The 13,140-nt window shown below is 36.7% G+C and overlaps 1 protein-coding gene across 2 annotated transcripts in view; it reads right to left on the reverse strand.

The window, feature by feature from the left end:
- The window catches only part of DPP10 (dipeptidyl peptidase like 10), a 483,231-nt gene that overhangs the window by 196,643 nt on the left and 273,448 nt on the right, over nt 1–13,140 (reverse strand). For both annotated transcript variants that reach the window (XM_035331004.1, XM_035331003.1), the window contains exon 3: nt 6,614–6,709. In XM_035331004.1, coding sequence (XP_035186895.1) covers nt 6,614–6,709 — 96 coding nt within the window. The remainder of the gene's footprint in view (nt 1–6,613; nt 6,710–13,140) is intronic.

Here is a 13,140-nt window from a genome sequence, read left to right on the forward strand (position 1 = left end):
ATCCAGTACAATGCTGTACCAGTGTACAGAGAATGTGAGGGAAGGGAGATTTCTGGAGAGGTGCGGTAAGAAGTCATTTACAAAATGCAATGGTGACACAAGTTAATGGCCCTGAATACATAGCACTATTTAATGCTTGTTAACGATCATTAACACTGACACCAGTATCGACGCAGCAGTGGGGCTTAACACAGTTGATCAGAGCAGAAATTACCCAAGATCCACTTTTAAGCAACCAAATCGTGTGGTACCTTAGAGACATCAATATCAATAAGGAACAGAAAGAAATATAGCATATGCGCAGATCCTAATAGTGTGGTCATGATGGAAAGTTCAGTTAAAACAGCCACTAAATGACACTATTTAAAAGCTAGACTGCATACAGTCTAGAGTAAAAAATAACTGAGGGAAAAACTACTTCACAGGTTGTAACACAATAAAGAAGGGCAGAGAATCAGTGGGTAAAAGGAACAGTCCTCTGTCCTCCCCACAGGGAAGATCTCTTTTGCCAACTTCTGACACATCAAAATAGATTCATTTACAAGGTTGAGTCTCTGAACCCGAAACACAAAAGCACCTCTGCATCATGTAAGAAAATCAGTATTTGCTTTATAACAACAGCTATTGATGAAGACCACCATCTGTTGTCTGATAAGTTAGTATAGAAGATGAAATCTTCACGTCCATGCAGAAAAAATGTATAGAATCCATTTTTAAGGGTTTTTGTTACATTCATGCACACCTGCAAATCAAATCATCTCATGCTTTCTTATTTGCACTTCTACTATAGTGCATGAAATATTCTGCTTTCATGCATTCTTCACCTATAAAATTTAAAAGTGCATTCATTTTGTAACAAGATACATGCAGAGAAAACAAAACCAAAGAACTACTGCAGCTTAAACTTCAATTAAAAATAAATAAATCAATAAAATTTCTTCCTAAACCGAGGTCAGACATTATTTGAGAAGCCACAATTCCTGCATCAAGGGACAGGACACAACAGGGAACATTGTGCCTGGTGGCAGGGATAGCTGCCACCACAACCTTACCCTGAATGACCAATTACCCACCTACAACTGACCTGAAAGGAAGCTTTCAGCGTGAGTGCAAAAACAGCCCCAACCCTTGCATTAAATTCCCTAATGAGTGAAATTAATCATGCTGTTATCTCAATCAATTTTACAACATTAACTCTTTCATTTAACAAGTTTTATTTTATTTTTTTTAATAAAAAATAAATCAGTGGAACACTACTGATCAAAACATTTATTTCCCTATTTGGCAGTTTCTGAGAGAAAGTTTAGTCAATCCAGAGACAGTCCACATACCTTTCCCCATGTTTTTGGGCACTGTTTCAAAACTCGGTCTTAAGATTTGGCAAAAACTGGGTGTGTAATTCTCACCACTGCTGTGGTTCTATGAAAGAAGAGTTTTAGCTAAAAGCTTCCAAAGATTAGAGCTCTGTCTGGGATTTTTTTTTATTTGCTCTTCAGCGTGCTGCTTTTCCCCACATGGGGAATCAAAGCCCGACCCTGCCTTGCCTTACAGAAATAAACCCTTCACAGTGAACCACAGGCAACAAAACAACTCTCTGGCCTGGCTTCCAGCTCCTGGCTCTGTACAGATAGATTCAGATAAATAATGAAAGCTATATCCAGAGTTGGCAAGAGTACCACTGTACGTACTTCTCTCACTTCTTCCCAAGTCCCTGCCAGAGCATTAATGCATCATATCACTGCCTAAATAGCTGAATGCCAAGCACAGATCCTGCTACACTGAAAATGCAAAATGGCTGCATTCCAGCCTGGCTGCTTCTGACTCTCATTTAGGAGGAAAATAAAATCAAAAACAAGACTTCACTCTTAATAACATCCATTATAAATTGCAAGAGTAATACCAACACTATAGCTATGTGTAGCTATGGAATTGTATTAGAGAGATTTGCCTGTTTGTCAGCTCCAACTCAGCTGCAACTTTCTGGAGCAGAATCTGTGTTCTTTTGTTGCTCTGCGATGGACTGATTTCTTACACTTGACCCATATCCACTGGCAAACAACACTCCATGCTCAGCTCTGACAAATAAAGTTCACATTTGTCTCGTGCACAGGAAGAAGCTTCCTTTAAAAAGTGCCAAATGGTTTAAACCACAATTTCCTGCACAAAGCTGGCACAGGTTGGACCGTGGAATCTCAGTGTGCTTTGCTTCCCAAACCACTTTTGTTTTTATTATCTACAATTCTTACAGCAATTTCAACCATCTTCATGCCAAGTTTCCCAGATTCACTTTTTATTTAATTTTTCAGGATAAACCAGCGCCAACAGAGACTTGAGCAATGCATCAGCTCCAGCAAAGGGTACACATTTCAGTCCCTAGGTGATAAAGGCAGTACACAGCTAGAAAAACATGCTAGGGACTATCACAAATAAATGCACGGGAAGCCACCATCTCATTCACTCCTTAAGGAATAAAGCAATAAAGCAGCAATAATACTTCTGCAGCCAAGTAATACCTTTCCAAGCTAACTTTAATACACAATCTATAAAATATTGCACTGAAGCGATTATTCAATTGTAAAGCAAGAGTGTATTAATCTTAATAATAATATTTACAAATGAGAGACTCTATTGGTAAATACAGTAAATGTTTGCAAAATCAAATGTGAAGGGGGCAGAGGGATTTTGTCCAGAAACCAGTACATTGGTTTCACCACTGATTCCAAGGGTAGGCATCGCCCATTCTTTTCTCATCCACGCTGATAAAATCGGTATGTGAAACTAAATAAGATGCCAACATCAAAGCTAGTAAATATTACTCAGAAAATGAAAGCCATGTCTCTACTGAAGCTAATACAGGAAATTTTGAAACAGTGTAAAAAGAAAAATAAAGTTTAAAAAAGAAAAAATCTATGATCTTGATACAGTTCTCAATGCAGAGTGAAAATATCTCTGACTTGGGATGAAACAGTTTATCATCATCTCCAAAGAAACACACTGAATTTTTAAAAGGAAAAAAAAAAAAAAAAATAGTGTTGGAGAGTCTTATCCTTGACAGCATCTGTGCATGGAAAATGGTTTGTTTTGGGAATGAAAACCAAACAGGAAAATGACTCCCCCCTCCAAAATGCCACTGAAATTCATCCCAGCTATTCCCTCTGCACTGGTGCCTGCTACCTCCCCAGTCCTCTCCTCACTTCCCCAAAACCTACCCTCCGTATTCCGCAGGACTGTATTTGCCTGCAGAGATGTGATGCTGAGCTGTCATACAAGTCCCCTATGCTTTTCCTGTGACACAGACCTGCAAGGGTTACTCAATAAAGGAACAGACAGCTCCTCCAGCAGCAAGCAAGGCAGAAAAACATTTCTTTTATAATCTCACAATTTCAGCAAAGTACCTCACAGAAGTGTTACCTTAAGCAGATGCCCACATCCCTCCCTGCTCTGAAAAGCGCATCTGTACCTACATCTCAGGTGTTTTGCTGAGCTGTAGTACAACACGGGATCCCAGGGCACAGCCTGCTGCAGGCTGTCACTCAGACTTCAGGCTCTTCTCCAACACTCTTAATTTAGATACATGAAAAATATCCTGACTGTGCTGACTACATAACCACCTGAAGGAATACAAACAAGTATCCAGCGCGCTCTTTTATGTATAGCAAAGGTTGGCAAAGATTATCTAAATAGCAAAAGTGAAATCAAATCCCATAAAAGCAGAAGGAATAAAAGTAAGGATGCAGAACTTCATTGTCATTAATAGCCATGGTTAAAATCCCTTAAAAGCAGTTAAAATTCAAGACAGAAGCAATATGATAGATACACAAATCTCTTAACAAGATTTTTGGTAACAGAAAGTCCAGAGAAAGTTTAACAGCAGTACCTTCTCAAATTTGATTACTTTGCATATTTTAAACTACGCTTCCAGCTCTACTCTGCAGTGGTACTGTCTCATCTCAAGTAATCTGTACAGTTTTGGGCACCATGATACATGAAGGACACAAAACTATTAGACAATGTCCAAAGGAGGGCAGCAAAGATGGTGAAGGGTCTGGAGGGCAAGATGTATGAGGATCAGCTGAGGTCCCTGGGTGTGTTCAGCCCCGAGCAGAGCAGGCTGAGGGGAGGCCTCATGGCGGCCTGCAGCTCCCTCACGAGGGGAGCGGAGGGGCAGGAGCTGAGCTCTGCTCTCTGGGGACAGCGACAGGACCCGAGGGAACAACACGGAGCTGGGACAGGGGAGGGTCAGGCTGGGTGTCAGGAAACAGTTCTTCACTGAGAGGGTGGTCGGGCACTGGGACAGACTTCCCAGGGCTGTGGTCACAGCACTTAGCCTGCCAGACTTCAAGAAGCGTTTGGACACTGCTCTCAGACAAAGGGTCTGGTTTTGGGTGGTCCTGTGCGGAGCCAGGAGTTGGACTTCAGGATCCATGTAGGCCCCCTTCCTACTCAAGATATTCTGTGATTCTAAGTAAAGCAAGCTGTTCTGCCATCTAATGAGGAACAGTAGAACATGCCTTTTCAGTATAGCAATGTGCTGTAGTAAAGTACTTATTCAAGTACTATAATAAAGTACTTACTTTTATTATTCAGTGGCAGCATTTTAGATTCTCACTTTCTATTAGAAAATCTGAAGATCAATAATGCTAAGAAAAGATGTATTCTCGTTTAACTTCTTCAAAACTATGCCAATACTTTCTGAAATCTAGTGCTCTTTCAGATAACGCTGATTGAACTGATGGCTATGTATGCTCTCCTTGATGTCCTTTTAAATACAGTTGAATTGATCAATTTATAATTGAAAAAAAGAAGCTTACTAAATTGCCGAGTGATTATTTCAAGAAAAATACTAGCCCTTATCCATAAAGAAAGAAAGACACAAAAGTACATAGACAATGCAGACATATTTGATGCAAGTTTTCAAGCCTTTAAAAATTGCCTTTTAAGTTAAAAAGAAAAAATGGAAGTGAGAGAGGAAACTGAAGGATATCTGCAGTTATATCTCAAAATGATGATCAATAGAAACATACTTTCTTACTTTTTTAACTCTAGTTCTGATTTTTTTTTTTTTTTTTTTAATTTCTTTGGCAACAGCTGATTATCTCAGATAAAGAATAGCAGTTCCTCTGCAGCTTTAAGCATTTGCACAATTATTAACTGGTGGCAAGCACATAAAAACGTGTACTGAGTTTCAAGTAGAAAAGAAAATGGACTGTAAAAGCATATATAGGACCTTTTCTTATTTAAGACTGGATTATAGTAGAAATAACTATATGGCAATAATCTTTGTAGTGGAGGAATTTACAAACATGGAAGAAACAATATTGTGTTGGAAAGATAATTCTAGACAAATTAATATCTTCGTATGGAAAGTTTTACTGAACGGCAACAGGTAAATATTAGACCTGACCTAAAATCCATCTAGAACTCACAATCCTTAATTTAAGATTGGACATTTTTTTACAAAATATTCTCTACATTCTGAAGAAAATGCTTAGTGCAGAAATCATTTTTTCAATTTCTATTCCCATCCTTTCCCAAGAGGTCAAGATGATAACATTTTTAGATGGATACAAATTATTCTGCTCTAAGAGGTGCATAAAGTAAGTAGGTACTTATTTTCCACAAAAAATTTCCTGTAAAGAGTCCAGATGCATTTACTCGGCCAATATCCAAGCAATGTGCCAAATGCTCCCCTCCAGCTCCATAAGGAATGCTGAGTATTAAGATATGTATATGGAGAATTAAATATATAATGCCACCACTGCAACGTTACCACAGCAGAAAATGAAATACAATCTTATAGTAAGTCTTAAAAAAAAAAAAAAAAAAAAAAAAAAGGGAAGTAAAGATGTTACTTTACAAGACTCCTTCTTTTTATTTTTTCATTTTATCTAAAATACTGATTGCATCGACTACACTGGGAAATTTCAAATAAAATAAAAATCTATATGTAATTTTGTGCATTCATAAGAAATCCTAAAAAATTAGTAACACACTGAAAATTATCCCCTATTTCCTTCACACACACACCATGTATTCTAATGATAAAAAATCCATTCTCTCCCTTTTTTCATATCACTAGACTTAGTTGCTTCTTTGTCAAACAAACACAGGAAAACACTTCAGTGTTAGCTTACGAATTCTCATATTGGCAGAAAGCCTGGGTATTAGTACAATTGTATTGCTAATACAATATAAGGACTTTCTTTATTAAATAGTATTTCTAATACCATTTTCATTAGATAGAAAACTTTATAACTGTACATTGTCATCACTTTTACACTAGATTGCTTATATCCTCTGTTATTTTGAATGACACCTTTAGAATTATTTTCCATTGTATGAGTTTCTTAAGATGGCTTTTGAATGCCACAAAAGAAACCTGTATCCAAGCAAGTGGTTATCATCAATTTCAACACTTCAGCATAGACAGAGATTTAAAATTAGAAAACCATTTCAAAAATTAATGAAACAGACATTACAAGGAAAACTTGGACTCTGGCCAATTCCAAGAGAGTTTGATATTTTAACTGATTCTTTCTCAAAGGGTAGTGACATCATTCAATTCTTAAAATGACTGCCTAGATTCAAATCACATGAGAGATAATACACTTACCATTAATCCATTTGGCTTCTGGATTATGAACTATGAACTCTTTTCTGAAGAGATCTTCCAAAGACAATCTGGTTTCAGATGAATTTGCAAGTTCATCTAAAATAAGAATAACAGGATCATTTTAGATGGTTATTAAAACAATACAATTAGTGTAGTTTGTAAAACACTGGAATTAGAGAACTAGAAAACATAGTTCAGAGTTTCTGTTGAAATTGATAACACTACTTTGCTCTAACTTTTTTCACTGGAAGTAGTAGCTTCATTTTTCTTCAGTAAAGCTTCAGGAAATAAAGCACTGGTTGGTACCTTACAGACAGGTCAGCTGAAACATGAAGCGTGTGGCTATTTACTATTCTGGCAATGTACTGGTATGGCTCCTTCTTCCCACCCCTCTACTCCACAAGAAAACTGATTTCAAACCAATGCAAAAATTTCATCACAGCCACAGGATGAAGGCCATATTGATCACCTTTTGCAAATAGAAACTAAGTAAAATACTCCTGTAAGTAATCAGTTTGGAACCAATCTCATGTGATTTAGGATTCAAATGTTGAGGGGAAAAAAAAAAAAAAAAAAATCAAATGCACATTTTATGGCCTGTACTTGTTCTCGGGTGATAAGCACAGCAGCCTTGTTTTTTTAACTTTGTATAGCAGCTCTGTGTTTTTCCCAAAACATGATAGGGCCCTGAAAGTACTTCAGAAAGTTGGCCAACCTTTATTTTAAGGTTTCAGCTTTTAAAATCATTTCTATACTTTAGAAATGAAAAAGGAAACTCTGCTAAATTCTGCTTTTCTTGTGCTTTAGGTTAAATAAACAATAAGTAGTAGAGATTGAACAGTGAACTGTCACACAAATGTGTGGTATCAGAGGCAGTATTCAAGCAAAAATACTATTTTGCTGTCAAAACACAAAGCTTCCAATGAATATTCATATATAGCAGCTATGTATTTCACCTAATGGCTTTAGGCTATGTAGAAAAACAGCAGTTGCCAAAAGCTGTGTTGTATGCACTAGCAGAAATATGCACCTATCCAATTCCTACACAATCAGCCAGTCACCTACCCACTTGAGTATTTTAATAATTTTATCATTATCGGGGTGGGCTGTCGTAGATTACAGCAGTATCCCTCTGTTCTGTGAGCTTTTCTTTCCAACATATGGGCGTTCCAAACTACCTTCTTTGTGAGAGGAGCTTTTGTTTTTTTAGAGTTTGTTTTTTTAGAGTTTTTAGAGTTTTTTTTTGGTGGAGTCACCATCCCTGGAGGTCTTTAAAAGACGTTTAGATGTAGAGCTTAGGGATATGGTTTAGTGGGGACTGTTAGTGTTAGGTCAGAGGTTGGACTTGATGATCTTGAGGTCTCTTCCAACCTAGAAAATTCTGTGATTCTGTGAGTCAGATTTTGTCTTTCTAGATTGCTGGTATTAGGCATCACCACTGAGGACAGACCCAGGTAAAGAGTATCTAGAATCACAGCAATCAAGGAACAATGTTGTCATCTTTATGTTGACCCAATGTGCTATGGCAGAATTTTAACAAAGACAATGTGCTTTGTAAAGGTAGCAGTACTCTGTAATACCTTTCAGATGAAAATATGACCCCTTCACGGTGAATGAAGTCCAGCACTGTTCAGTTATCAGTGTTTATTCAGCCAAAGTTCTCAATTAGAGGCCTGGCTGAAAGCTTACATAAATGAACAACATGTTTTGTTGTGGTGATTTTCTGTTCTTGTTGGCCTTTTAAATGTCAGCACTGCCTGCTGCAGCCACTTCATTTAGTATTCATAAGGTGCATCTTTGCTGCATTGGAGACAAACTCCTTTCTAATGCATGCCACACATTTAGGATAGATGCAAGGCCACCAGGGCTGCTCACTCCATGGCATTGCTGCGTTTTGCAAGTGCCTCCCTCCCAGCTCTCAGCAGGGCCCAGTAAGCACTTACTCACCATAATCAACTCCTCTTGTACATGATATAAGGCTAAGCATGCAGAGTTGTTCAAATCCTCTGTCACAAGACAAACATTCTAATCCTTAAATAAGCTTTTTGGCCTCTTCCTACCTTTCAGGGATCAAAATATTCTTTTTGTTGTTGTTGTTGTTGTTGTTTTTAGTCTCCAAGTCCAGCTCAGGACAAAATATTCCACTTGTAGTCTTACCAGAGCTTTACAGCAGAGTAACATCATCTCTCATGGTTTATACCTAATCCCTCTGTTTACACATTATGGGACCTTGTTAGCTCTTCCTCCTGCCAAACACAGAGTTTTTATCTTCAAATAAGCATATGTTGTTACATATGCTCTGCTCAGCTCAACAAATGCATTTCCTCTTTTCAAAACACTACGTTAGACTTAACAGCATCAAATACTGGGTTCTTCATATGCCTGTTTTCACCATTCTCCATTACCTTGCATACTAGCTACCCCACAAACCCATCACCTATCCTGGTATAACAGACCCTGGTCCTGTTGCTCTTTGTGATCCCCAAAGAATTCCCCTTCTAACCTTTCATGAGTCTCTGTTTCTATTTGTTGTGACCCCTCATATACTGCCAGTTTAGCGACTATCCATCAGGATCACACAAGCTGTTACACTGCTGAAAATTATCTTGCCCAAGACAGTTTAGTTATCACAGATTGTTTTTTAACTGCTTTAATAAAACTCAGTAGAACAATGCATCAAGTGTGTACAGAAGGCTATCAGAGAAGAAAGGCATACCAGTTCTGCTCTTCTGTCTTATAATTCACAAGCCTGACAAGTAATCTTGAAATAAATTGGATTTTAGAGTAACTTTTAAAATTGATGTTAGCATTTCTAAGATGAAACAATCAGCATCTTCAAATGACTTTAATATATGTTTGAAAAGTTGAGGTTTTTTTGGTTGGTTGGTTGATTTCTGTTTTTTGTTGCTGTTGTTGTTTTGCAATGCAAAGTCACGACCAAAATAGAGCCTTGTTTGTAATCTTGAACACTGGCTTTCTACTCTGACAATATTGCATATTGTGTAATTTTTGAGTAAAAGATAGATTTAACATTAAAAATAAATAAAAATAGTACTTTACCTTCCCCAAATGCTTAGTTTATGTACAGCAAGATGAATTTCACATCATGTGAGCTCTCAAACACTATACTAGGTTAATTTTTCTTGAGCACAGGCACAAATTAGTATGCATTTTGCAAAGCACTCTTTATTTCTAGTCTGCCTTTTTCCACTTCATGTTCATTACAACATTACCTAATACCCTACTAGTTCTCTTTCTTTTCTATTTTATTGAATTATTCTTGAAGGAATCATATTTCACTGTCCTCACACTATTTCCCATGGATTTCTATATTTTGCTCTGAGATTACATAAATTACGTATAGAAAATGAACACAAGATTCCAAAAGATATAAACAAAATCAAATGTTAAAAACCAAATAACTACACCATACATTAAACACCTTAACAGTTCAACAACTAGTGCATATTTATTCAAAATGACAAACATGTTCACGTTTACTAAACTAGAAGATTGCAAAAATAGAAATTTAATAGCCTCATTACTTTTCATGAGTTTACAGAATATTATTTTTGCAAATGAGTAATTAAAAATAGTCTAAAACCTCAAAATCTACTATCTAACTTAGAAACTAAAACTAGAAATTATTTAGTGCAGTATATTAAGTCAAACTCCTTACTGAATTTTCAGTGAGGTTTAAAAAAAGTTTTAACACTAGAAATAAAAATAAAAGATTGATATTAAATGATGCCAGAAAAGTGGAAAAACACCACAAGTTAACTAGTTAACTTGTGTGCAAGCTAACATCTATAACTGGAAATTAGCTTAGTCTGTATTACGTTTGTACGAAAAAGGAAAAACAACTTGACAGAAAATAGATATCAAAACTTGCTTGATAATTTATGGTGGTTACACGGAGGCTATATGTAATTAAACAGAAGCATGAATCTTTTTTGTAATGAGTATATAATTCAGCAAAAAAATATTTTTAGTTCATTTTCTATTAATTTAAAGAGCAACATGAGAAATGGTGTGGTGGGGTTGGTCCCAACCCTGTTCTAAACAGAATACTTACCCATTGGACATAATCCCAACAGATTCCCTTCCTGGAGCTTGATTTTACTCCAAACAATTTCACAAAAACATTTTCTGTGAGTTTGGCTGACCTACATGTTCCCTAAAGGAATTTTTCTGCAAAGCTGTCCTTCCCCCCATCAAGAGGTGTCAAATCAAACCATGTTTCGCTAGAGTTCAGAAGCCACTCTGCTCAACAGTAATTACCACACATCAGCAAACACGCTTTAAATGCTGACATCAATATATGTCAGCAAAGGAGTCCCACATACAGCATTCAAATCTGCTACATCTTCCGAAACTGTAAGCTACCATGAAGGTAGAATTACTCTCGCACCCAAAAAGAAGAACAGCCTTAAATGTTGCAGCAAGACGCGTCAACAAAGGCGGCAGTATCTGGACAACTCTTAGAGCATTTTTCAGACAGAAGCTTTCAGTTGCTAGTACTTCCAACTGAACATTCCTCGGTTTTGAAATACAGATTTACACGAGGTCTGAAGATAATTCTTATCACGTGGCACATACTGCCATGGTGCAAAGCTTGAAAACACACTGATTTAAAGGCAGGAGTGAGGCACCTTGTCTACCTGTGACTATTTCAGTATGTTCAGGTATATGATGAAACTTCAATAACGTAATAAAATAAAAGCAGAAAAGTAAGATACTGGGGTTATGTTTATACTGACATATAATGATAATATCTGAGAAACAGCTATTTCTGTTGCTGTACTGGCCATTAACTTACAATATAAAGAAAGAAAGTTAGTATTCTCAGGGTATTTTCTTTTATTGTCTCTTAAATACTTCTCCGGTAATCTCCAAATTTCACACTAAAAAAATCACTGGTTTCATAATTAAGTTGGCCCAGACAGACTTCTTCTCTGAAGCTCCAGGTTCTTGCACTCTCCAGTCCTTTACTTTAACAAGATTATATTATTTGATATCCTCATGTACTTGCTTTTTCAATACATGTTCAGCACACATCAGGGATAGCTGTCTGCAAGCCTTCTACTTCCACCTACAGAGCAGCATAACAATTTATATTGGTGGACACAGTGGTTTTGTGTTTTTTTAATATCCTCCTAAATCCACAGAGCAACATTCACAGAGAGCTGTTAAGAGTCCCAGCGACAGGTAACAGGACTGGGAGGCCACTCAGACCCTACCACTAATCCATTACACGACTGAAATGGCCTGTTCTTCCATTTTTCTGTCTCCTTATTGAGAAAACCAATGTATTTCTAAGGCTTAAAGCTTCTGAGTATTATCACAGATGAAAAAATATATATAGGAACCAAAATATTAATATCATTATTTGTTTACTGGAGCCACAACCATAATTGTGACACAGATATTGCATTTTGTACTGTAACAGAAGCTACAATATTAACAGCTCAAAATACATCCCTTATTCACTGCAGTTCCCTCTTCATGTTGTACATTCAAGTAATAATTCATGTAATAAAAAACACTAGAAAACATATCACTTATTTCCATTTAATTTCAACACTACTTGTATTTTAGCAGAAGCTAAGGCCTCCTTGAGGTTTTTTGCATATACCTTAAATAGATTAAAAACAAAACAAAACAAAACAAAAACTTGTTAGCTCATTAAAAAGCATTGATCCCCCTATTAAAAAAGGCATGAAAGATGCTGCTTAAAGCTTGAGATAAGTCAAAGGACAACTATTAAAGTGTCCATGAACCTAAGGGTTTCTCACATTGTGGACAAAACAATGTATAAACAATCATAAGCAAAAGAGATAATTTCTGTTGGATTTAGCATATCAATAAACAGAATTTTGCCTTGACATGACTTTCACAAAATGCTTTATAAAGACTAAACAGGCTTCTGAGCAGCCACTGTCTAAAATTATACCCCTAAAAAGAAGCAGAATGATGCACAGTGCTTAGGAGAATTTGTAAGAAATATAAATGGCACCCATCAATACAGGCAGAACTAAATAGACAAAAAAATCCAATACTTAAAACAGTAATATTAGAAATGAATTGCAAAAACAAATATTTGTAACAACAGATTTGTAGCACCTTAGCACTAATCACCTTGCAATAGACCTGTGAGACAGTCTCCTGAGTTTTTCACTTCCTTGAGTGCTAGACATCCGAAAGTCATCTTGGATATATAATCAGAACCAGACAGCTTCAGCTACAGTGCTTAGCACCCATCAGCAAAGCAGCAGAGTATCAGTATATTATCTTCCAAAAAAACATTAATCGTGAAAGTGAAGGGGGAACAGCACTGACTAAGATCAAAAGTAGGGAAAGCAGCTGCCCCACAATGGATCTCCAATGCTTTCTTTGGTAAGCATTTTTAACCTGCAAGAAACCCCAGTTTTACAGACTAGACCATTTTTGGAAAAAGGCTTTTATTTATACCAGGTTCTACAGTCTCTTTGGGATATCTTAGAACATCTGAGCTGACAGAACTACTC

This window comes from Oxyura jamaicensis, chromosome 7, assembly GCF_011077185.1.
Source record: "Oxyura jamaicensis isolate SHBP4307 breed ruddy duck chromosome 7, BPBGC_Ojam_1.0, whole genome shotgun sequence".
NCBI classification, from domain to species: Eukaryota; Metazoa; Chordata; class Aves; order Anseriformes; family Anatidae; genus Oxyura; species Oxyura jamaicensis.